The 25,036-nt window shown below is 37.2% G+C and overlaps 1 protein-coding gene across 3 annotated transcripts in view; it reads left to right on the forward strand.

The window, feature by feature from the left end:
• Window positions 1-318: 318 nt before the first annotated feature.
• Window positions 319-25,036, forward strand: part of PTBP3 (polypyrimidine tract binding protein 3) — a 45,349-nt gene continuing 20,631 nt past the window's right edge. For 2 of the 3 annotated variants that reach the window (XM_058826096.1, XM_058826098.1), the window contains exons 1-6: window positions 319-581; window positions 4,261-4,352; window positions 15,234-15,305; window positions 17,846-18,009; window positions 18,869-19,015; window positions 22,123-22,287. In XM_058826096.1, coding sequence (XP_058682079.1) covers window positions 15,281-15,305; window positions 17,846-18,009; window positions 18,869-19,015; window positions 22,123-22,287 — 501 coding nt within the window. In that variant the 5' untranslated portion in view covers window positions 319-581; window positions 4,261-4,352; window positions 15,234-15,280. Of the gene's footprint in view, window positions 582-654; window positions 737-4,260; window positions 4,353-15,233; window positions 15,306-17,845; window positions 18,010-18,868; window positions 19,016-22,122; window positions 22,288-25,036 lie in introns of those variants that run through there. The other variant, XM_058826097.1, reaches the window with a different exon arrangement.

Raw genomic sequence — 25,036 nt, forward strand, 5'->3', positions numbered from 1 at the left:
AGTTTGGAATGGGCTGCCCAGGGAAGCAGTAGAGTCACCGTCCCTGGAGGTGTTTAATGAAGGACTGGATGAAGTGCCACGGTCTAGTAGACACGGCGTTGAGTCACAGGCTGGACTCTTTTCCAGACTAAGCGATGCTGAGCGATCGATGCCGAGTTCCCGTGCACCGGGACGGGCGGCCGAGCCCACAGCACGGCACGGCACGACCGCGCCCCACAGCGGCGGCACCGCCGCACTGCGCAGGCGCCGCGGACGGAGCGGCGGGGGCGCGGGCCCTCGGTGCGCCTGCGCCGCGCTCCGCTCCGGGGCGGCCCCGCCCGCGGGCGCTCCCGCCCGCCCCGCCGGGCCGTGCACGGGGGTCCCGCTCCGCCGCCGCGCCGGGCCTCGCTGAGGGGCGGGCGGCGGCCACTGGCCGCGGGGAGCCCCTCGAGAGTTCCACCTGGTGCCGCCTGGAGCGGGGCGGTGACCAGCACATCCCGACTCCTTCTTCCTCGGAGCAGCGGGGGTGGAGAGATAGGGGCTGGGGGAGGTCCTCTCCGCCCCCGTCGGAGGGAGCGGAGCGGAGCGGAGCGAGGGGAAAGGTGGGTGTCGGAGAGGGGCCGGGTTTCGGAGGGGCCGGGCTTGGGGTGGGGATATTCCCGAGGGCTGCTCCGCCAGGTACTTGTGGAAGGAGGAAGCCGGCGGCCGTCGCCGACCTGGAGCTGAGGGGCCGGGCGCTGCCGCGGGGAACTTTGTGGTACTCGGGGTGTGCGGGTTCTCGCTTCCGTTCCCTTCCTCTTTCTTTTTCTCTCTTATTCTCCCCGCGCGGCCGGAGTCGCGTTTTCCCCACCGCCGTAGCCGGGGCCGGTTTCCCGCCCCGCGGGGGCCGTGGCCCCGCGCCCGGCTGCGGGCCGGGATGCACCGGGAAGCGCCGCTCCGCGGGGCTGGGCGCGCTCCCTTCCCTCCGCGGGGCGGGGGTGGCGGCCGCCGCTCGGGGCCTGCGCTTGCCCGGTTTTTAAACGTTACCAGTTACCAGTTTACCTGTTACCAGTTTACCGGTTACCAGTATTAAGGTGGTAAAAAAAATCCTTTGGCGTAGAATTTTGGGTCGCGGTAAGTTTTTGGGTATTTGCGGTTTCATGTGGTAGCTGAAGTTTAGTCCCCCAAATCTGAGGTGTGCTTGTCTCTAGCAGAAAAAACGTGGAGCCGCTGCTGTTTGCCTTGTTGCTGGTGCGTGGTGGAAGTGTGTATGTGAAAGCGAACTGATTGACATCTATTCTGCAGGGTTAATCAATAATCAGAATGGTTATTCATGTAATGCATTTTTGTAGACCTTACTGAAAGCCTTAACTGCACAACAGATTGTTACAGGGATGAAATTTCTACATCACTGTCGTCCCCAGGAGATAATATTTTTAACAAGTCTGAAGTATCGTGCTCCCATTGTTGGGGTATTGTGATGGTAGCTGACTGTCATATGTCTTGATAAAGTTTCGCAATTTGAAACTAAGTAATAAACCCAAGTTCATTATGTGTACTGCCAACTTCCCTCACTACTTTTTAAGTAAAAAGGTGATTGCTGATATTTTTCCTTTACCTATTGATGTTTCAAAATCCAAAGTCTGGGAAGCTTGGCCATGGTGGGAAATTCAGCTGTCCCAGGAAACTAACCATGCCTAATGTTTATTTTTTCACTATAACCGTATGCAGAGGTGAAAATATAAATGTTCACTGAAGTCACCACTCCAATTTCATTCAAAGACGTAGATGTTATACTAATTTAAACTTGCATCCTGCCTCTCAGTGATGTGTAAAACCTTTGCTGTTCTTAAAAGCTAGGTATTCTGTTTCAGAAGTTAAGAAGGCTTCTTTTTTGCCTTGCGATTCAAAAAACCTCCTGATGTCTTTTAACACACTGTTGTAATAGAAGCCTTTATAGGGAGATATGTTGATGAGAACAGTCTTGTATAAATGCTGATTAATCAAACGGCAAATAGTCTTAAGAAGTATCTTTCTGAAGAATTTAATTTTAAAAGCGTACAGAGTAATTCTGCTATGATCAACGTTTTTTCACACTTGCTTTAAAACTACATGTTGCAAAATTTCAAGAGAAAGTTATAGTTCTCACTGGAGTGACAATCTTTTTTTTTTCATTTGTCAAATGTGCTTATGGAGGAACTTGTAATTTTGTTTTGCCTTTGTTCTATTTGAGAATACAGTTCTTTTTTTTTTTTTTTTCTTAAGTTGTGGAATTGCTGTCTAATGTGGGTGTAGGATTCTGAAGCTGTGATACAACTAGTATATAAATCTCTTTTCCCAAGTTGTTTTTTTTTTTTTTTTTTTTTTTAATTTTCATAAAGGTTTTATAATTTCAGTTGAGAAAGGATGGAAAAAGAGTTATCTGTCAGTTGGGGTACTGCTCTGAAGTACTAATAAAGATAACTTAATGTTGACATTGTTTCTGGTTTGGGTAGAAATGAGGGAGGTAAAACATATGTAATTCTTAAACTGAACAAATCTAACATTGTAAAATAGAACCTCCCTAATAAGCTATCTTTCAAGCGAGTGAAACAAAGATCATAGACATATTAGAGATGAATCTACTGAGTGTTTTTAAAGAAATTTTCTGAAGCAGAGCCTTTACATGTTTCTGTGAAGATACAGGTGGTTGGTGATAACTGCAAGTTTGAGTATGCTCTGAGATTCTAAGTGCTGTCTGTGGCACTTCAGGAAGACCTGGGGGTTTTGGGTGAATTGGGGGTGTTCTTTTTTTGTTAGAAGATGCTAAACACCTTCTGAGAATTGAATGTCATTATTTGGTCTCCAAACTGTTCGTTGAAAATTCAAGCTGCTAAGATAGGTGTTGGTTAAAACTGCCCTAATAGACCTAAAGTTAAACAACATTTTTCATAAGTCCTCTTGTGACTTTTTATTTTCAAGGGCATTTAATAAAAAAAAAAAAAAAAAAAAAAAAAAAGAAAAGAAAAAAAATTACACTTCCTTGCTGCTTTGATACAGAAGTGGAGGCATCAATTTATTTCTGTGGAATGCTGAGGCTAATTTAGATCCAAACCTTATATTTAATGAGGGTGAGAATATGTAAAAGTAAACACAGAGAAATAATTTTTATTTGGATCAGAAAATTTCTGTAGGAAGCTGTGAGAATTTCATTTTTATGGCAAAGAAATTGGCACTCTATTCAAGCTTATTATGTTAGCAGGAAAATGTGACTAAAGTTAAAGTGATGAAATTCAAAGAAACCAGAATGGTGTGAACTGTAATTTTTTGCTGGTTATCAAAAGCAGACCAGATATGTACCTAAACCTATGGGTGTTTATAGTTGAGGTTAGTGGGTCCTTGTGTTGCTTGGTTAGCAAGAGGAAAACTCAGGAACAACACTAAACACAGCAGCTGTATTTTATTTTCAAATTAAATTCAGTCGTTCTTGTACCAGATTAAATCTTCAGGTAACAAGACTTCGAAATTCAGGAAGATAATGCTCAAGCTTTTAAAGAGTCATTAACCACTTCCTTATTATTATCCACAGATTTCTGGCTCAGAAGCCTTTTTAAATTTTTTTATTATTATTTATATTCTACAGAGAATTACCCAGTTTACCTTTTCCTGTCCTTGCTTCATAAATACCTGTTTTTAACCCACTTTGAGTTATGTGCTTGTGGAAAACATGTAGTCTAGCCTAGTACGAATGAAGTTCACTCCCCAGTCTTCTTTACTACTACTATCTGATATAATCAGAAATAGAAATCATCTATCACAATCAGAAACATGAAAATAGAGAAATAGAAATAAATCTCCTAGTTTCCCTAGCAGCTGTCAAATTGCTCTTCATTTGATTTAATCTTTAGTCAAGAAAATTAATCTGCTTTGTGTACCCTGTCTGGGGAGATAAGCAGTTGATTTGGGTTCTATCAGGGAGTATTTATCAGGTTTTCTGCTGAACTAATCCTGTGTTAAGTGATAAGCAGAAGTATGTGTTTGTCAACTTCTAAAGGATATTGTGATTAAATGAAATCTTGTACCAAAATATGAGGATGAGAGTTAGTTATATTATAAAATTATGCCTGCAGCTGCTGTTTCAAGGTACAGTTCTTAATTCTTTTGCACCCGTTAACTGTTGCATGTAATTGCACTCTTGCTTTTGGTTTTCCTGCTTTTGACCATTGTATATATTTTGTACTTTTAGTTTCATTTGGTGCTGTATATTTTTAACTAAAGAGTATATTTAAGAGACCTTTTTTCCTTTTTCTTTTCTCATTTCAGCATGTGAAAATTGTGCCTATTTCTTCAGGTCTGTGGACGTGAGTTTTACACTGGAGTTAGAGGCAGCATTTTTGACACACTTTGCAGAGTGGGTAGGTGAAAAAAGATTTTGACTGTTCCTGTTGATACCACTCTTCCTTGCTCTTGCTGTTTCCCTCTTGGCTGAAGTTGTTCAAACTCAGGTCTGCTGCCAAAAGAGCAGCACCATCCTCAACAGTGCATTTCTGCACCTCCCTCATAGTGTAGCAACTGTCATATGTGAAATGCATGGTAAAATGAATTATTCTGGTACCGTGCTGCCTTGCAGTTGTTAGTCACTGCAGTGAGAGCTGTGAAAACAGAATGGTGAGGAATGACATGACTACCTTTGCTCACTGCAGCCATAGATCAGCTTAAAATGACCAGGAAACCACACCCGAACTTCTTGTGAAAGCCAGTGGAATGAATGCTCATATGATTCAATAAACCAACCATTATCTCTGCAATTAACTTTCTTAATCACACTGAACTACTAGTAATTAAACTTGGTGCCATTCTTATTCATTAAAAGACATGGTGTATTACAATAGCATTTGAAGTCATGGAGAAGATAAATCATTCTTTCTGCACAGTGAGTAGCAGAAGCAAAGGAATCGGAATTGTGTTTGCATGTGTGTACTGTGAAAGTGTGCATGCTTCACACAAGCGCACAAGTGTGTGGTGGGCTCAGTGCTCTCTCTAGGATCTTAACATTTAAACGAGGCAATACTGTTGTCTTGGAAGGGGGATTGCATTAATCACGGGAATAAGGATGATCCAAAACCAGTTCACATATGGGCAGAAATCAAATCTTAACATGTTGTCTGCTTTGGGTGGGACCAGACTGTATGGCAGAACTGGGGAATGGTAACCTTTTCCTTGTCTGTAGGTTGCATGGTAGCTAAAACTGAAGTACATGAGAAGGATGTAACAAAATTTTTGAGTATTTCTCCAGCTTTTGATCCAGCTTACTAGGTAGTTCCTAGACTGCACTACTTCAGAAAAGACAATGAATATTTTTAAAGCAAGAATTCAAGGCACATTTTTGCACATGTCCAGAGTGATAACATACTTCAAGGGCTGCATTTGAATGTGAAAATTATGCTTCAACACTTTGAGATACAGACTCCTATCTTAAAGGTCTTTTCCAACCTAACTGATTCTATGATTCTCTATGTCTTCAGGCTTTTAACCATAGTGTTTTCTAGGCTAAAAACAAATATTGTTTGGTAGTCAGTATGAAATGCATGATGGTGCAGTGATCCCAAAGACCACTAAAAATGAAAAGAATACATCATCCAAGTATTTTATTGACTTGTAACATTAGGAGGTGACGTAGTTCAGTTAATAAATTACATGTAATCCCTCTTGGTATTTTTAGGCCTTTATCTTCCTGATTGTGCTCAGCTTAATTAGGATTTTGTTTCTCTACTTTTTTTTTCCATTTCTGTAGGTTTTTTGCTGGTTCACTTCCTCATTTTATTACACATGATACTGAATTAATTTTCTTACTCTTTTGATTTGTCAGTTCATCTGTTTCTATTTTCTAGTCTCTAATTTGTCTTTCTTGCTTCACGTATACAGACAAACTGTTTGTTCTGGTCTTATGTTATCAGGAAAACTACTCTACCCATGTCTATTCCTTCCCCTTCATCTCAGTTATCTGTCCTTTCCCAAAACAATCAATGTTGAAGTAATTCGGTGCACAGTTTATGACCTTGGATATGGTGGAAGCTGTAGTGCAAAACTTAGTTTCTGTGGAGAAAACTTCTAAAACTCAAAAGCAGGTGATATGCTCGTTTTTCATTTGATTTCTGTCAGTGCTAGAAACTTTTTCTGTGTAATAAGACCTGGTAGAGAAGCTGAGCTGTCTTAATTGTCATTAGCTTGAAATTCTGTCATAGAAGATTTTCTTTCTATATCATTTTCTTCTACTGTGTACAAATCTGCTCATAAATATGCTATGGTTTTCTAAAATGTATGTAAGTACAATTAGGTGCTTTAAAAGTGTGACAGTAACTTGAAAATAATTCTTCATTGCTGAATCTTTCCTGCAATGTTCCATAACATACTGTCTGTAGGGAAATCAGTTTGCTCATGCTAATTTTTGTCTTGCATCACATAAAATAAGTTTCAACTGTATGAGTATATATTTATATGTATGTACAGTAATGAGACTTCTATGTAGATAAAAAGGTCACCCTGTCTATACTGTTCCTTTGTAGCTTCTGCTCTATGTAACTTGTTTTTGGTATGGTTGCTCTCTGTAGGGCTGAGGGTTGAACGATAAATGCAGTCTTTGGTGCAGAATCCTTAAGTAACAACTTTATAATGCATTAGAAATATTTTTTTGAACTTTATTTTGGACATATAGGATTTATCTATTTTGTGTAGAAAATTGGTATTTTTAGTGCATGTCTGTAACAAGTGTAGCATAGCGTGTTGTGAAGGATGTTATGTTCTCTCAGAGAAGCTATTTATCATGTTACTGATTGCCATTTCAGTGTGTACCTTAAAATACAAGGAGAGAAACTCAGAACACACACCAAAAGCAATGTCTCAGCAGGATCCAGGGTTCTAAAACAAATCCAAAGACTAGATTTGAACTGTCCTGGACTGAAAAGTGTTGGTCATTCAATTTTCAACCAAACAGTCAAGTTTAAAACTGTAGACTTTCCAAAGGTGGTAACTTGTTTAATAACCATATTTTGTAAAGCACAGAGAATTAACAGGGTACATGGATTTAATTATTGATAAAATTCAGGAGTTGTATTCTTCTCAAAGTCATGTTTCTTGCATAGCTGGTTGTATGTTTTACTGTTAAATCACTTCACAATATATTCAATCAGGGAAAAGTAATTTTTTTTTACCAACTAACTGGTGCGTTCCATTGAGAGGTGGAAGAAATGAAGACGATTGGAGAATATATCACTGTGAAGTAAAACTGAAGGGAAAAGTTCATGTTGTGTGACTTATGTCATATTTAGGTGAAGGAATGAGCAAGGAGAAGAACTTGTCCAAGTATACAGAAAAGATGAACCATTCATTTCCACAAAAGATGCATATTTTCTGGATATGGGGGAGAGCGTAAACAAAAATAGGGGTTTATTGATGCTGTGCTATCTCCTGAGTCTGCCAAAAGGCTAAGATTATGACTTTTCCCCTCATTTATGCGACTAGTGTATTAATATGGAAGCTTTCATCTAAATCATGATCTTTACAGGGGCTAGTTTATTACTAATTTTTCCAAAAGATGAAGTGGAGGTGGGCCTGAGAAACACAGACCACTGCATGAGAGAATTTCTTAGCGTGAGAAACTGATAAGAAACTTTGCTAAGGAAGTGGAGAGGAAACCAAATACTCATGAGACGGAAAGGACAAAAACTGGGGTTCATAGGTATGACTGTATTTTCCTTACATACAACACTACTCTCATAGGAAGCATTAAGGAATAAATGAAAATTCAACTTGTAAATAGAAATATTAAATCTGTTGTTGATCTTGGGGCAAATCTTTCACCTGCTAGAACAAGAGTTTATTCAGCTCATAGGTGATACACATCATCAAAAACACTTTTATTACTTTCCAACCTCTCTACTTTAGGTGTGAAATTTTGAGAGCTTTTAGTCCTAGATTTAAACGATTGTATGTGCATGTGAATTTTCCTTTTTTAAAAAAAATTAAAATTCTTCTCTTTTGGATGAGATCTTTAATTGTGAAGCAGAAAATTCAATAGTCAAAAATCATACAGTCAAGAACATGTGTCTTTAGAGTGTCACAGTTAAGTTGAGACTGGAAAGATTTTTTTTTAAACTATTTGTAAGGCTTTGAAAATTGGTAAGTTAGTAAAGCAGTTTCATGCTTTTAAGTTAAATGATTGATCACTTAAGAGTCATAACTTTTTGGTATCTTCCTATGAATCTGTGATGCTTTTTGAACACACAGGAAGTGAGATTCCTCCCCCCCAGTATTATTTTCTCAAACTGATCTGAGTATATTTAGTTCTGCAAAACAGTAGGAATCAAAGTAACAAAAGTAGATGTCTTGTATCTTACAAGGTAGAGCAGCTGATAAACACTGTATCCTGGAATTTTTCTGTTTTCAGAAGGAACTAGAGTAAAAAATGAATGCCAAAAGGGATGCTTCAGATAGCAGCTTGGCAGAAATTTTGATTGGTATTGTAATTCAGCTAGTTGTTTTCTTTCTCTTTCTTCATGCTGTGCAAGTTAAACTATTTCCTTTACAAGAGGAAAGAAAATAATCCACAGTTCATCACATTTTTACTTTTATCACAGTGTTTTTCTTTCTTCCTTTAACCTCTTTTACCTTTCCATAATTTGCTAACATCTTTCAGTCTTTTTTTCTTTTTTCTTTCTTTTTTCAAAATTTTTTATATGTGTCATTATATAGTGTAAGTGTTGATACAGATCTCTTAGCAATTGATTTAAATGGAAGAATCTCTTTTATAGCCTTTCACACACACTAGTTCTTTTGTTAAAACCCCTCCTAGATTTTGTTGTTACAATATTGTTCGGCATTAGTGTCATGGTGTTGTTCTGTTTCTTTCAGCTTTACTTTCTGGATTTTAATCTTAAAAAAAAACCAAAAAAACAGATTGTCCAGTTATGGTACTTTATACGGCAGGCCAAAACACTTTCCTTCTAGCCAAATTCAAGAGAGACAGCTTACTGTTGGTTTATTTGGGATCCTGGATGTTTAGAGCATGACTTGTGCGTGGTAAAGTATAAAACGATGCAAAGCCCTGCACAGTGTGGCATTGTATAGATACATTTGTGATTTTTAAGTATAAATCCCTTAAATTCGAAGCCAAGCATCTTCATCTACACAGTACTTCATTCTGTATAGTGTTTATTTAAAAAAGATATATAAGTAAAAGACTGTGTTAAGTCCTGAGGAAAACCTAATCTTCACATATTTAAGGCTTAAGCTAGCTAGGAAGCATAGATATCAATCTTTGTTTTCAGAAAAGTTTGTATCTATGCTATTGGAAATTATATCACATATGATGATATCACAAAGGAAAGCAGTCGTCTTTGATGACAGTTTCAAAGAAAGCTCTGTCTCTTGTGTTATGATGCCTGCTGGATCTCTGGAATATTCAAAGTGGTATACGCCTTACTGTCCTTTTGGATGAGCTTAAAGCCTTCACACTGAGTAGAGGCATTTCTGTCTTTAAGAATGAAAATTTTATATTCATTACAAAACTAATTGTCACTCTTACAGCTCTTGATAATCACATGCTCAAGGTTGCTTTTGCATATTTTGCATCTTTCAAAAGGAAAATGTTATTTCCCTATGTTCTTGCCCTGTATCTAGCAAAAATGCAAAGTATGTGATGTTTTTCTCTTGAGCATTTTAATTACTGTTACATAACTCTTTGAAAGTGTGCTGTTACCAGTTACTTGTTACCAGTAAGGGAGGGAGCTTCAGTAGTTGACAGCAGATGCAGTGGAGCAAGCTGTGTTGCTGGCAGAGCCAGTGAGCATTCAAGCCTACAGAAGCGCAGCTATCAGTGCAAAGACAGTGCTTCTAGGGTGACTGGTCATCAGCAGCTTGAGCCTGTGTTTGGGGGAGTGTCTTCATAGCAGAGGAAAGGAGGCTAGCTATGTGATTTATTGAGTTACGATCATTGCCTATCATTTCCTTCTTCTTCAACTTACTGAAATGGTAGGCTTTATCTATGTGAGGTCAGTTTATTTTTAATACAAGTACATGGTTTTGAAATTTCCCGTAGTTTGGCTTCACTTTCTTTGAAATCTTTATTTTTGGCGCCAACAGCATTGTACTTCACATTAAATCCCCATTTTGGAAGTAGGGGCTGCAACCCCTTTGCAAACATGAAAGAGGAAGAAGGAGTAAAGGAATATAGCAATTATCTAGAGACGTGCAGCAGATGCAGAAGATAATGGAAATTTTCACTCTTCTCATGACCCTTAGCTTTTGTTTTCACAGTCAGATTCCATAAAAATTAATAAAGTATGCAGTAGAAAAGTTAGTTTAAATATAACAATCATTAGTCACTGGTATAGCTTGAAATTGCCATGTTTTGAAATTTGCCCTTTTGGGGCAAATTTCAAGTAATTAGTTTGTTTTGCTGTGTAGAATCCTGTGGAAAAATGTGTAGTTTTAATTTATGTGCATGGAGAGAGGTCCTTTTTGAAAGAATTATTTCTCCTTAAAATTGCCCATGATCTTTTTTCATAATGAAACCTATGATAATATTCTTCCTTATTCTTCCAGCATAGGAAGATGACTAGCTAAATTCTAGGAAAATCATCAATACAAATATATGTTTCTCTGGAACGATCTCATTTCTAATTAATTAAACTGTACTGAGGAATTTGTGATTTCTAGAAAAAAAAGGAAGAAAACAGTGCAGTTGAAAGCTGAGGGGGGAGTAATAAGGGTCTTACTTACAGGATTTTTTTAAAAATTAAGAGATTGTTTATAGGATTCTGTGATTCCAGAAGTAATGCTTCACCTGCCATAGTTTTTACACATGGACATGTACTAAAGAAGGATTTTGCAGTAGTAGACTTACCCTTCTGTTTCCAACTATAGGTGATTCACAAAGGTTTTAGAAACCTTTGTGACTGAGTTGCTGACTTTCAGTTACTTTCAGATAATGCATTCATGTGCTATGGATGCAGTGGGTTTTATCCTGGAATTGCAGAATCATTAGCATAAATTATATCAGAATTTTAAATACCGTAGAAGAGCTGGAGTAGTTTCAGGACAGGCACCTGTTGCTGTAGTTATGTAATATGCTGCATTTATTCAGGGAAATTGATCTGGTAGGTTCATTAACCTGTCACTGAGTGCCACACTTTGTGGTGGCCTCTTATTGGACTGTTCATTCAGTGCTATAGATGTTAACCTGTTTTTAAAGAAAAGTCCAGGATCAAGCTAAGCTTTCTAAGTAACTGGTTTCTAGTTCTTACTCGTTAATACAAGGAAAGAATAAACTTAATCAAGCGGTAGCTGTTCCATTGCTCTTGCTTTACCCATCACCAAGTAATAATCCCCAAAAAATGCAAAAATGCTGCCTTGAATTAGGAGAGGTGGAAAGTCTTATGGCATAAAAAAAGGAGTCTTAAGATGTTAGGAGATGATTAATGTGTTTGGAATGAATGCAGGAATAGAGGAAGATGTTGCAGCCTTGGTTTGGTGGCTGTCCTTGCTTTGAACAATTCCATGTACCTTCTTTACCACAGTCTGAAAGAAGGAATATTCACTATGTAATTGGTACAATCCTGGCACACAGAAGGCAGGTGCTACTTTCTGTCAGATAGGCTTTGTGCTGGAAGAAGTGTTTTTATCAGGGAAGGGTTAGGCAGCATGATTACTTGGTCTGCCTCCCTGTTCGCTTTCACTGTGTGGCCTCACAGGGAACTGGTGCGAGCAGCTTGCTGAGGTTAAGCAGCTGTCTTAACCCACACAGCTGTGCTGTGAAAACTGAAATGGGTGTGATGGCACAAGGGCAGTGTGAGCTTCTGTCTCAAAGTGCTTGTCAAGCGTCTATGAACTGTGGAGAAGGAAGGATGTCAAGGTATCTTTATAAGCAGGATTTGGCTGCTCTTTTGACTGTTTTTCAGCTGGACTTAAATAGTGGATAACTAAGAAGTAACCAGTGGGAAACTTGAATACAGAGAGAGATTAGGGGCAAGGTGGGACTCTCTAGCCTCCTTAGAAAGATTCATTCAGAATCCTGTAAGACATTATCTAGGGCACATTACCCTCTTGTGTGGACTTTTGCAGTACTAAGGGCCTTGCAAACTCAAAGGCCTTGCAAACCTGTTTACAAGAGCAGCCTGTATCAGATCTTTGTCACCACATTAAATACTTGCAAAGTTGCAAAGTATTTAAAATTATCTCTTTCACCTCTATGTGGGGAAGAAAGTGATTGAACAAAAGGTCTATCGACAGATTTGTGAAAACACTGAAGAAGTAAATGTTGTCTTTTTCATTAATCCAGAATATCTCAAACATACACATTTTGTTCTTCAACTTACACAACTGCCATGGTGTCAATTTATCTTTGCAGTCTTCTAGAATGTTTTTGCATTTGCTTTGTTTCTGCTTTCAGTCAGTGACTGAGAAGGCTTATTATTTATAAGCTGCCTAAATAAGGAGAAGATGAAAAGCACCTTTTTAGTGTTCTTGTATTTGTGAAATACTTTGGTTAGCCACCTGCAAAAACAGTGGCATTCCTAGCAGTTTTCATATACTACATCCTTCCAAGGGGCGTGCTATAGTTAATAAATGTGCTGTAATTGTATCTGTGTGTATATAACCTAGTATTGATACAAAAAGTTAAAAATTGCAGTAATGTTTCATTGGAGCATTCAGATAATAACAAAAAATATGACTGAAATCTTCAGGTAAGATTTTAAATTGTTCTATAAGAAACTAAGTTTTGTAGTCAGGGCTTTAGAGTTAGCAAGCCTAGGCCAGGCCAATTATTCTATAGTGTCTTGAGTTAATGTTTGTTTTGTTCTGTTTTTAATGCAAACATAGTTAAAAGTGTGTTGATTTAAAAATACTCCTTGAATTAGGTTGAAGATATGAAGACAGTTTGAAATTATGATGGTTCCCTGTATTGTAAGAATCCCAAAGCTTTGTTGATCTTTTATTAAACCAAGTTAAGCAGTTGTATGGGTGATGAGCTCGGGGTTTAAAGAGTTGCTTTGTGTTTTGACTGCTGCAGTGGGCTAATAGTTGTCAGTGTAACAGCAAAATCTAGGAAACTGTTTTAGGATACAGTGACTGGATGATGTATCAGTTTTAAGTACAGGTCCATGTCATGGTAATTTTGGTTTAATTTTTCTCCTGTTGAAGCTGGTTTGGTTCACCATCGTGAAGCAGCAGCTCATTTTGTGCTGAAGTGAGCTACAGCTTCTGTTTTAGAGATACAGGCCAGTTGCACAGAGTTGTGACACAGGTCAATGCAGCCATCTGAATTGTGTTTCTCTATGTGTGTACTAAAAATGGAAGAGGTTGGAAAATGTTTTCATCTGAAAATGTCTGAGTTTTTTCTTTTTTATTTTAATACCAGTGTATATTAAATTTAATAGGAAATTGTAAGAATACATGTTGGACATGGTAATATACCACATTTTTTTCACAGCCTTCTGGAAATAAGCAGAGATTTCTTCTGTTGAATAAATGCTAGTTTAAAAACCAAATGAAAGCCTCTACAACAGGAGTTACATCAGTAACAGTTTTTCTACAGTAAATGATAGGAAGGTTTGGTGTAATAAAGGATCATTAATACCTTCTACTACATCTGCACATACAGCTTTTGTTCAATTAACATTTTACAATCAAATTATGCTCTTTAGGTGAAGTACCTGTGTGCTGATTTACTCAATGTACTGCTAATAGGTGAAAATTAATATCAGTATTGCGTGTTAATTACCTTCTAGTATCTGTGCAAGTACAGTGTGGTATGCATGACATCTAGTAACCATTTAAATGACATTTCTTTAAAATTCAGGGTTTATATTTTTTAGTTCTTGTAATGTGAAAATGATTTTGCTGTTTGCCACAATTAGATGTTGTATTTAAATATACTGTTAAGATGCAGTTTCATGGTTAAAAATAAGTCTACTGTTGCCAGAGAGGAATGAACACACTCATGTTTTCTTCCATCCCACACTAACACCTGTGCTCTTTCATGAGCATCTAAATTTGGCTGAAAAGGTTTTTAAGCACCCTAGCCCTAGTCAGAGTCTTCTGTTGTGAATGACTTTCCCACACTAGGGAAGCAGCAGGAACACATGATTAACAAGGATGAAGAGAACCTAATTGCTCCTTTAAGCACAGACCCCACATAAGCCAGTACTCCCAGCAGTGTTTTTGCAGCCAATGCGAGCCAGCATGATGACTTATCCTTACCCCTTCTTTGCAGTGGATCCTGCCACTTCTCAGCCACTCTTTCAGCTGAATAACTAATCTAACTCAGTTTAGAATGCTGGCAGGCTGGAGAATTGATTAATCTCATAGGAAAACTCTTGGGCACTAGGCTTGATGCAAGATAAACAGTTCATGTGCATGTGGGAATATTGGACCAAGGAAAATGGGAAGTTCTCTTTCCACTAAAGTAATGAGAAGCTGTTTGGATCAACTTATTCCATCTTGTAGAATCACTCCCTTAGTCTCTATTTTTCATTAAAATGATTTTATGGCAAGAGTGTGGTGAAAGTTTCAGGAAACTTACCTGCCTTTTGGCGGTGTTGTGGTACCTTGTTTCTTGTCGGTGTTTTGAAGCTGATACTTGGTTGGAGTATTACAGCAGTCTTGATGAGAAAACAGACGTAACTGGAGCTAGATGCTGATTTTTTGAATGAAGGACCTTTAATACACAAACTCTTTTCAGTAGTTAGAGCCTCAGATTGTTAACACTCCTAAAGCAAATACTTTGATCTTTCTCCTAAGAATTTGATAGTAAGTCATATGTATTTTAAAAAAAAGTACTGAAAACCAGTTTGTTTTTTTTTTAAATTTGCCATGGGTACGTTTAAATATGTCTCAAATTAGTTTTGCTTGAGGTCCCTTGTGTCCTGTTGTAAATGCAGACTTTACCTGTGTGGCTGTGCATTGTGAAAGTAATGTTGTATTGCAGACCCAGAGCCTGCAGCCAGCTCATTTAGTTTCTTAAGCATTTGTTATTCTTGTTTTTTTAAAAAGTGAACTATAGTGGGATAGACTTAAATATGAAGTGTAACACAGCTGAATTTGCTAATTTGTTGAGACATGGGGAAAAGTTATGTTGTTGGCATTTTTTTCCCGGAAAAATAAGTTCCTGGAAATTGTGGGTAATGTATATATGAAGGGGATGTTCTTGGGAAGAATAAGTAAAGGGAGTTGTTGCACTTTCATATTACCTTCCTCTGTAACAGCTTTTACTAGTAATCTTGTCTTTTATTTCTTAGTGTCGTCCTGACAAGCTTCTCCTGGTGTCACTAACAGACCTTTTACCATGAGCAATTCTACTCCAACTACAGGTACACATTAAAAAAAAAAAATCAAAGTTCTTCAAGTGTTCTTTTTGTGTTGTTTTTTTCCCCCCTTTGTTATGTGTGTGTGTATTGAGGAAGATGCAGTAAGTGTATGTTTGCCTGTAGTTTTAGATCAGGCAATAAGTTGAAAGTGAGAGAAAGCTGGCTACTGCTTTCATTAGTAATACTTCCAGCATTAGGTGTACATGGAGTGTTAATGACCAGTGGTTGCATGAATTAAATTTATGTCAAATAAATTAACTAAATCATGACATGGACAATTGCCTGTCAGCACTGGTTTCCAAATAGTTTATTTTATATCAGGGCAAAGGACAGAACACATCATCTTTTGGTAAGTGTCTAAGACTTGCTATATTTTCAGTGGCGAAGAAGGAAGAGTGTGAGGAGCTAACTTGAAGATTTTGATCTTTGTCCTACACATGTCAGGTTGCTGATATGTATATACAATATACTGCTGGTGATTAATTCAATGTGATGTCCAAATGTTTCTGCTTGGCTTGAAATAGCATTATCTTATAGATCAGCAGTGTAAGAGCTGAAATATATATTACTAATTAACACTGCAATGACTGATCCTTCGCAGTGGATCCAAGGTGTCTAAATGCTATAGAGGTTTTTGGGATATATTAATAGCATTAATAATCATATAAATCTAAAATTTAATATACTTGCTATTGAAATGCATCATTTTACCTAATACAGCTGCTTCAGCTGCATCAGTTTCTTGTTATGTTTGGGGTTTTGGGATTTTTTTTGGTCTGGTGGGTAACATATCTAAAATGTGTACTTCTCTACCTCAGGCTACTCAGGGAATACATTTGTACCAGTCATGAATTGCGATTGTAATGAACTTCCCTTTGTATATCAGGAACCAATTTTCACTTTGTTCATAAGGCTTCTTTTGGTCTGTCTGAAAACATTTTTACTTCTACGCAATTGAGGGTACAATACAGGAAGGTGATCACCTTTGGCATGCTTTTAAGAATTGTTGAATCAATTTTGAAATTTAGATGCTGGAAGATACAGATGGTTATCACTCTGCATCAAAATTAGTATCAAACCACAGCTGAAGAAAGAAGTATGGTTTAAAAAACTATGAAGTTTTATATTTGAGATGTAGCTAAAGTTTTGCAAGAAAAGAAGCACTTCAATAGTTTGCCACTTAGCTCCATTTTGTCACCTCTGACAATGTGTCAGAACCCAGAAGATACTGCTTCTTCAAGAGTCTTTCATATTAAATGAAAGGCAAAATTCATAGTAGGCTTCATTTCCTGCTTTCTTTATTCAAGCATTCCTTGTCTTAGTATAAGTGAGGGACATCTTGTCCGTTTTGAACCTGAAAAGTAACAAAATAGGTTGTTAGAGCTTACTAGTAATATGTCCTGTTGTGGCTTGGTACCAATATGTATTTAATATGTTCATGTTTGTCTTAAAGTTCACATTTTTCAGAATGCATACGGAGTACATGAAGCCATGAAAAATTTCTTGATGGAAAAATCAATGCATAACAGAACTCTCAGTTTTGCAAGTGGGAGAATTGTTAAGTATGGTATGGTTGGGGCTTTGATCATCCAGCTTGAAATTATGCAGGCTTTTAGTAAAAAGACCCTCTGTAAACATCCTTATGCTGAATAACTTGCTTGAACCAGTTCTCAGACTGTATAAGAAACCTATACCAAAATCTGAAACTTCTTACAAAACTCATACAGAAATTTCTTCCCAATCTTTTGTGTTTCTCCTTGGAAGGCTGGATGCAACACATTAGGTATTAAAGCTATCTCTCTTGCCTCCATTGCAACTGCTTCTAGAACAATATGCTTGTTCCAGATGTGGTGTTCTGCTTAAAAGTACTCAAGGATATTGAGTAATATTCTTTAAATGCAGTCATTGGTCACTTACCAGTCACTTACAGGATCCAAATAGGCATATGTTAAAAAAAAAAACCAAGACATTCTGGCAGTGTATCAGCATGGGAGACTTAAGAGTTTGTATGGATTTCATGCTGTCTTTTTCAAAGACTTTTTAAAACTTAAAATCATTTGGAACACGAGGCTTTTGTTAATAAAGTAAAAACAAACCCCAAACCTTGAGTTAGCAACTCAATCACAGAAAGATAAGTTGGTAATAAAAGGAAAATTAATGTATTACCTCCCAATTATGACTTTCCCCTCTTCTGTGCACCTAGCATTTTGTAAATATCTTATGTAGGCATTTGGGGAGAAGTTACTGGCCTCCAAAACAACAGAAAACCAAAACCAAATCTCCAGAAAATAAACAAACAAGTCCAAAGCAGAGCCAAACATATCCTACCCTTCCCTTGCTATCAAGATTTGGAATAGTTGATGATGCCTTCTTACACTGTGCCTTTGTTAGATGTGAAATATCATTTCTTAAGGTTCAAAGAACTATACTTAAGTCAATGTCGTTGCTGAGGCATCAGTTTCTCTCCTTTATGTTCTGATATTTACACTGTGCAATGGGTTTGTCTTGTTTGCTTGTCTGTCTCCCTCCCTAAAATATTTTAGATAATGAAAAGAAGAAGAGTAAAGGAAACAAATCGCCATGTTCCCCTTCACGTGTCCTTCATATTCGTCAAATTCCAAGTGGTGTTACTGGAGCAGAAGTTGTTTCATTAGGTCTCCCTTTTGGCAAAGTAACCAATCTCTTGATGCTACGAGGAAAAGGACAAGTATGTAGTTTTCAATGTTTCAATAACAAGAGCAAGACTGAAGATGTGGTTCATGTTTTGATCATTTTGATCTTGTGCTTGAGTGAAATGATTGCAACATTGTCTAAATATTTCATTGAAAGCAGAAGATTTTCATATTTTTAAATGCGAGAGGATGTTTTGAAAGTTATTTTAAAATTTTAATTTGCTTTTGGATTAAAAAATGAACTAGAAATTTGTTAATAATATTGATAACTGTAATTTCCACTTTAAATGAGAACATATAGATGATGAATCACTGCATTGTCACTGTTGATGACATATGTCTTCAAAGACCCTGCCTGCTTAAGTTACTAACATGCATGCTAATTTTTTGACATCTGTTTAATCCTATTAGATGTGGAAGAGTAGTTTGTATCATGAAGAAACACAGAAATCCTAAAAATAATAAGCATTCACTCAAAAAGTTGTCTTGAGCGCTGAGCAGGATCAATACAATGCATAAACTGATGGATGTTTAATGTTCTGTTCCAACTTTTTCTATCAGTATGCATATCAGCCATCTAGGTAATAGTGCTTGGTTTCAGGAGTTTAAAAAATTGATTAGCAGTGTGGTTCTTTCAGCAGCATTGCTTTCCCATATGTCATACTTACTCCATCTCTTCTTAAATGACACAGTGTACTTACAATGTCAAACTTTCTAAGAAAACCCACAATTTGAATAAAACATGCAAACACAAATGCATTCTAATGCTTAGCAAATCAGGATTGTACTTTCACATAATCTTTTTCTAGTGAGAGTGGAATTGGGAAAAAATGATGGGTTTTTTCTCTCTTATAAACAAAAACAGCATTGAAATCAGCTGTGTATTGGTTGCAGGCATTTTTGGAAATGGCTTCTGTAGATGCTGCTGTTTCTATGGTGAACTACTACACTCCTGCCCCACCTCATCTCCACAATCAGCCAGTTTATATTCAGTATTCCAATTACAAGGAACTTCGGACTAACAATCAACATCATCAGGCTGTAAGTACAGTATTTCCATTTAACAGGATATTACTGTGCGAATTGTGTACTGTTTTTTCACCTGGACATAGTTAATTTTCCATATAGCAGCTTGAGACAGAAAGTATTAATCTTGTGACACAAAGTATTAATATCTGCTGCTTCTTACGTTGCCCTGCCAGTGAGATGGAAGAAGATGGGAAGGGTTTCAGCTAGGACAGTTGATTGCAACTGACCCAAGGGATGTCCCATGCCGTTTGGTGTTGGGCTCAGCATTGAAAGCTGGGGAAGGACAAGGAATGAGGGATGTTTAGAATTGTGGCCTTTTTCTTTCCAGGTAATTGTTACACTCGATGAAGTTCCTACTTTCTTGGAAATGTTTAAACACCTCTCTGCCAATGGGGGAGGTGTTTAAACACCTTGTTTTGCTGTACTTGCACATGCAGCTATTGCTTTGTCTGTTCAACTCTCTGTGACTGAACACGTGAGTTTTCTCATTTCCACTCTTCAAATTCCCTCTCTCGTGCTAAGGGAAAGTGACTGAGCAGTTGTGTGGCACTTTGCTGCATACCAGGGTTAAACCAGAGTAGTTTATATATACAAATTTATATATAAAATTATATATAAATTTTTATATATAAAAATTTATATATAATATATATATATAAATTTACTAATATATATATATAAATTTACTAATTTATATATAAATTTACTAGTAAATAAACAGGCTACTCTTCTCTATGCCAGTAGACAAATTCTGATATATATATAATTTCAGTAACTTCTTACAGACAGGGACTACTCAATATCTGTAAAATTATTGTGGAGGAGTTCAGTTTCAAAAGTAGTTCATCATGATGATCATGAAACCAAGTGAAGGTGGCAGGAGGACTGCTTGTGTGAACAAGAAGCTCCTGACTGGGCTTAAACATAAAAGAGACAAAAAAGTTGGAATCATGAACAGGTGCCCAGGAGGATTATAGAGCATTATCTGAACATGCAGGGATATGTTAGGAAAGTTAAAGGCCATGTGGAGTTGTCTCTGATGAGAGATGTGAAAAGCAGCAAGTTTGGTTCCTTAAACTGTATGAGCAGTAGAAACAAGATTATTATTATTTTTAACATATGTAGGCCTGCTGCTGAATGGGGCAAGGACAAAAGAGATGGAAAAGGCTGATGAATTACTGAGCACCTTCTTGGCAGCCTGTAGTGGTTAAGACTTGCCCTTGGTATTACCAAGCATTTGAGAGTAGTGGAAAAGTCATGATGAAGGAAGTAGAGAAGAATCATATTAGAGAACATTTAAACTAATTGGATGAACAAAAGGTCTATGGCCCTAGTGAAATACAATTTTGAATGCTGAGAGAGCAGATTGTTGTCATTGTAATGCCAGTGTACAGTCTTGAAAATGTCATGGTAGTTGGAAAAAGTTGCTGAGGCCAAGAAAAAAGAAAATCCTTTCTTCTCCTATCTTAAGGAAGGAGAACAAGGAAGATCAGAAAAAAGATCTGGGGAGCCTATCTTTGATCAACCTTACTTTGGTCCCTGGGTAAGGAGTGGAGCAACTAATTTTGGAAACTATCTGCATTCTAAGGAGAAGAAGGTGGTTAGTCATAGTCAAGCAAAGGTTTTTAAAAGGTCGTAATGTCTAACCAATGTGATGGTCTTCTATGGTGAGATGACTGGATTGGTAGGTGAGACAAGAGGATATTGTTTATCTTGACTTTGGCAAGATTTTCAGTGATGTATCCAGTAATATCCCAATCGACGAACTGATGCAGTCCAGCTAAGTGAACTGTGGGGTGATTTGCAAGGCAAAAATGTGTCATAAAGCTGGGGTCCAGTCACTGCAGAGCAGAGTACCCAAGTACCCAAGGGGTTAATGATGGATTTTGGATTCCTGGATGAATTTCACTTGACCTCCCATTTAGATATATAAGTTACATACTGTGACGTGTGTATCGTGATTTTTTTTTTCCTGTAAGAATATTGACAGTAGTGATTTGGGCATAAATCATTCATTTGTGCTGACACAAAAGTCACTGAAGTCTTGCAAGCTTGTCAGTCTGGTAAATACTATTTGTCTCTTTCCTTGTCTAAGATTGCTGGATCAGTTTGTTGTTTGCAAAACAAAATAAATAACATGATTTTTGTTTTAAGGATGTGGTTTGCATAACAGCCTCAGGAAAAGTATATGTATATTTGCAAATAAGACTGCTTGGCTCTTTTTCTGAGTATTTTCAACTTGATACATGGCACTTGCTTTCTTCTATAATAACATTGTCAACTTTTAAAAATAAGCTGTTTGGCACTTTTATTTGAGTTTTATCTAAATTTTAAAGAGACCCTAGTAGAGCAACTGAATACTATTATTGTCCTAGTCCCTAGGCTGAGATATGAAATACAGATTATTTTGCAGGTATATATTTTTCTGAAACTAGGTAATATGTGCCATGTGCCCTGTTTAATCTACCTTCCAAAGAAATAGTGTAGCTGAGACATGACTTTGTCTCTCCACAGTTCCTGCTACTCAAAGGAGGTATGAAGATTTTTTTGGGAAAAGCCCAAGAAAAACATGTTAAGAGACTTGTGTAATCACAGAAGTCTAGTTTGAGGAGTGAGATTTGAACCTATTTTTGTGGTTGATGGCTTTGCTCTGAAAGAAGAGTAGGATGTGCACCTTTAAGCTTATCCCCATCAAACCTGAAGAAAATTAAATCCTACTAAAGCAGAGCAAATAGTTTTTGGTATGTTGACTGGTTGTTAATCTACCACAAAATTACAATGTTGTCATCAATAATATTGCTGGAAAAATGTCTAGAATTACAATAGCTTAATGAATCAAAGAAAAATTGTGTCTTTAAGGCATTACAAAATAGTAGCAGTTTAACAAAAAAAACCTGTAGTTCTGTGAATTACACCTACTAGCTGGAGGAGCACGGAAAGTAAGAGTTACGATATATTTATTAATGTGGGATTTGAATCAATAATATCAAGGAAGCATGTTTTTTTTAAGGTTTATGGTTTTTTGTGTTTTCTGTCCTTTTCATTTAGGAGGACATTGTTTTAGTATGAATAATTCGTATGTAAAATAATTGTGCTCTCTGCTATGACTTTAATTTCAGAGATCTCGAGCTGCATTGCAAGGTGTGAATGCTGTGCAGCATGGAAACCTCGGTATCACAAGTGCTCTTGCTGCTGAAGGTGGGGTCCTTCCGAGTCATGGTTCTGTTCTTCGAATCGTTGTTGAAAATGTTTTTTACCCTGTCACTTTAGACATCCTGTATCAGGTAATGAGGATTGCTTAAAAAAACTACACAATCAGTTCCAGTGTTGCTACTGTAAATCCATTAATTTGTTTTCCTAAGTATCTGTGGTTCCTGAATCTTCTGAGTGAGGACTACCTCTTTAAAATAATTTCCCTGAATTCAGGGATCTAGATTTGAAATAGTTCTATGTAAATGAAATTTAGACTGAGGGCTTCAGTACACAGATTTTCATATTGTCTCATTTAGTTCCTTGCAGTGGAAGCAGCAATAAACTTGAACTGTTAATTCTGCTTTCATGATGAGCTAATGAAATATTGAATGTTATGAACTAGTGAATCCATATTTTAGTACTTTCTGCTGAGTAATCTTTGTAGTTTGCTTTATATTTAGGGTTTTGTATTCACTTTTATAGCTCTGTGCAAGTGATGTAATATGCATATTGCTAGGACAAATGTTTTTGATTATTCATCTTCAGAATGGCATTTGACTGCCTCTGAAAGCTTGGAATAATGGTAGGCTGTAGTTATGAAAGACATTACTGTAACTTCTGCTAGGTGTTTGGGCTATGCTATGTTGAAAGCTCTAAATTTAAAAATAATAATTTTGAGACCACTTCTTTGCGTCCAAAATATTTGTTGCTATTCTACAAGTATTGCAAAGTTTTTCATACTTGAAGCTTTTGTAATTAGTAGTAATTTCTGCAGTAAAAACTGTGCCCCACATATGAGTTTCTCAAATAATACTATTTAGAATTACTGGGGTGATTTTGTAGGAACCCGCATTCCTGAAAGAGTCTTTTTCTGCTCTGCTAAGATCTCAATAAGAGTTGTTTATAGCAACACTCTGTTTTTCCTCTTACCTCCTAAAATTTTCCATTCCTCTGTATCTCCTCACCATGATACTGATTAACTAGTGTACAGGTTAGTTGTCACTTGGATGTAGCAATTTACCTGATCTAAACCTTTGTGTATGTCTCTGAGTGTTGCTAACTCATTACTGAACCTGTGCCTGTGCAAATACTATGTCAGTTGCTTAAGATTGTTATTATTATTGCTTTCAGAATAACCTCAGAACAAGCTCCTGTGGTTGTGGGAGCTGTACTATTCTAAGAATGCAACAGCAAAGAGGAAATTTATATTAATTTACTTTCAGTGCAGCACAACTATATTTTCAGTGTTTGAATTATTCTCACTCAACTACTTTTCCAATATGTCTTGAAAATTTATCAATATTTGAAAAGGGATCTTATTTGACGTTCTTAATAGGGGACAATCTCCTCTAATTTAAGCATCATGTTGTGCCCAATAGCTAAAATCTAAATTTTACTTTGTGTGGTAAGGTTAATGGAAATGAGTATTTTCATTAACAAGTATAGCATCTTCTGGAACATTAGTAGGCAAGCTGTCATCCCATGCTTGGATTGTATTTTGTAAGTTGTCTTTCTTGTCAAGAAATGAACTTTTTTTACCACAATTCACCTTAAAATATTTATCATAAGAAGCTGAAAATTCAGTGTTATCTTTGCAGTAACAAAATTGATATATACAGTGTGTTTAGGTTTAAAATCAAACAGGAAGGAGTACATTAAATTTCATTATGTTAAAAAAGTACTAAGTTTTCTGGATAAACGTGGAAAAGCATATAATGAGAAACTGTAATTAGGCATTTCTTAAGAGGAATTGCTTTATGAACAGGAACTCAAAGACTAATTTTAAATTGCTGGGAAAAGGTTTCTGTTCTGTTTTCTATGGCTAAATGATGATTTCAGCATTAAAATCTTGATTCTGAGAGATGAAAAAACTGGGTACAAAAAGTTGGGACATGAGTCTTGTACTGTTGATTCTAGGCCTAAGAGGCTGGCAAGAGATGCTTATACTTACACATGGCCATTCTTTCCATTGCAGGTTTAGTATTTCTCAGGGGTTTCTGTTTTCGTGACTTTGCATTGATTCTAACAGTTTGTTTGAAAATGAATACTATTTCTCAAACTCACCTTTCCTCTTTGACTGTCAGTTTGGACTCCTTTTTCCTACATATGTCCTACCTTTAATTTTGTCGTCACTCTTTGTGGCTTTGCTTTTGTATAGATGCCTTCATGTAATGCACACTCCCATTTTGAATGTATGCATATTTAAATTCAGCCTTTAAAAGTATTTCTGCAATGCTTATATTTGCAATTAATTAAGTACCATTTGATTATAAAGTATAGGCATAGGTTCAAATCTAGGTCTTTATCTTGCTTTCCTCTTTGTTTTCTTGTTTAGACAGTGGGTCTTAATAAGCACATCACCTATTTAAGTTGTATTTTTGTTCAAGAGATTTGCAGAATTTGTCTAATGTACAGAACATAAAGGTGGATACCTTGAAATGCAGTTTGCAGTTCCCCTCTCAGCTGACTTCCAGTAACAAGGAGTAATATTGATAGAAATAGACAGATACATCAGGTCAGCAGGTGGCTCCATGGCGTATTTGAATAAATTTCAAGGTTTTTGACCATGGGATAGTCTATTCTGCACCTCTTCCACTGACACCTGATGTGATGCAGAGGAGGAAAAGTGTTCTAGTGTAGGAGCTAGTGGGGCTTATTGTCTGAGCTTTAAACTAGCTTGGAACTGGGAAAGGGAATGTGCATGACCTAGAGAACAGGAGGCTGGAGAGCAGCACTGTGGAAAGGACCTGCACATCCTGGTCAATGGCAAGTTGAATATGAGTCAGCAATGTTCAAGGTCTGCAGGGGAAGCCTTATGGGAAGTGGCTGACATCACTTGGT

This window comes from Poecile atricapillus, chromosome Z (assembly GCF_030490865.1).
Source record: "Poecile atricapillus isolate bPoeAtr1 chromosome Z, bPoeAtr1.hap1, whole genome shotgun sequence".
Classification (NCBI taxonomy): domain Eukaryota; kingdom Metazoa; phylum Chordata; class Aves; order Passeriformes; family Paridae; genus Poecile; species Poecile atricapillus.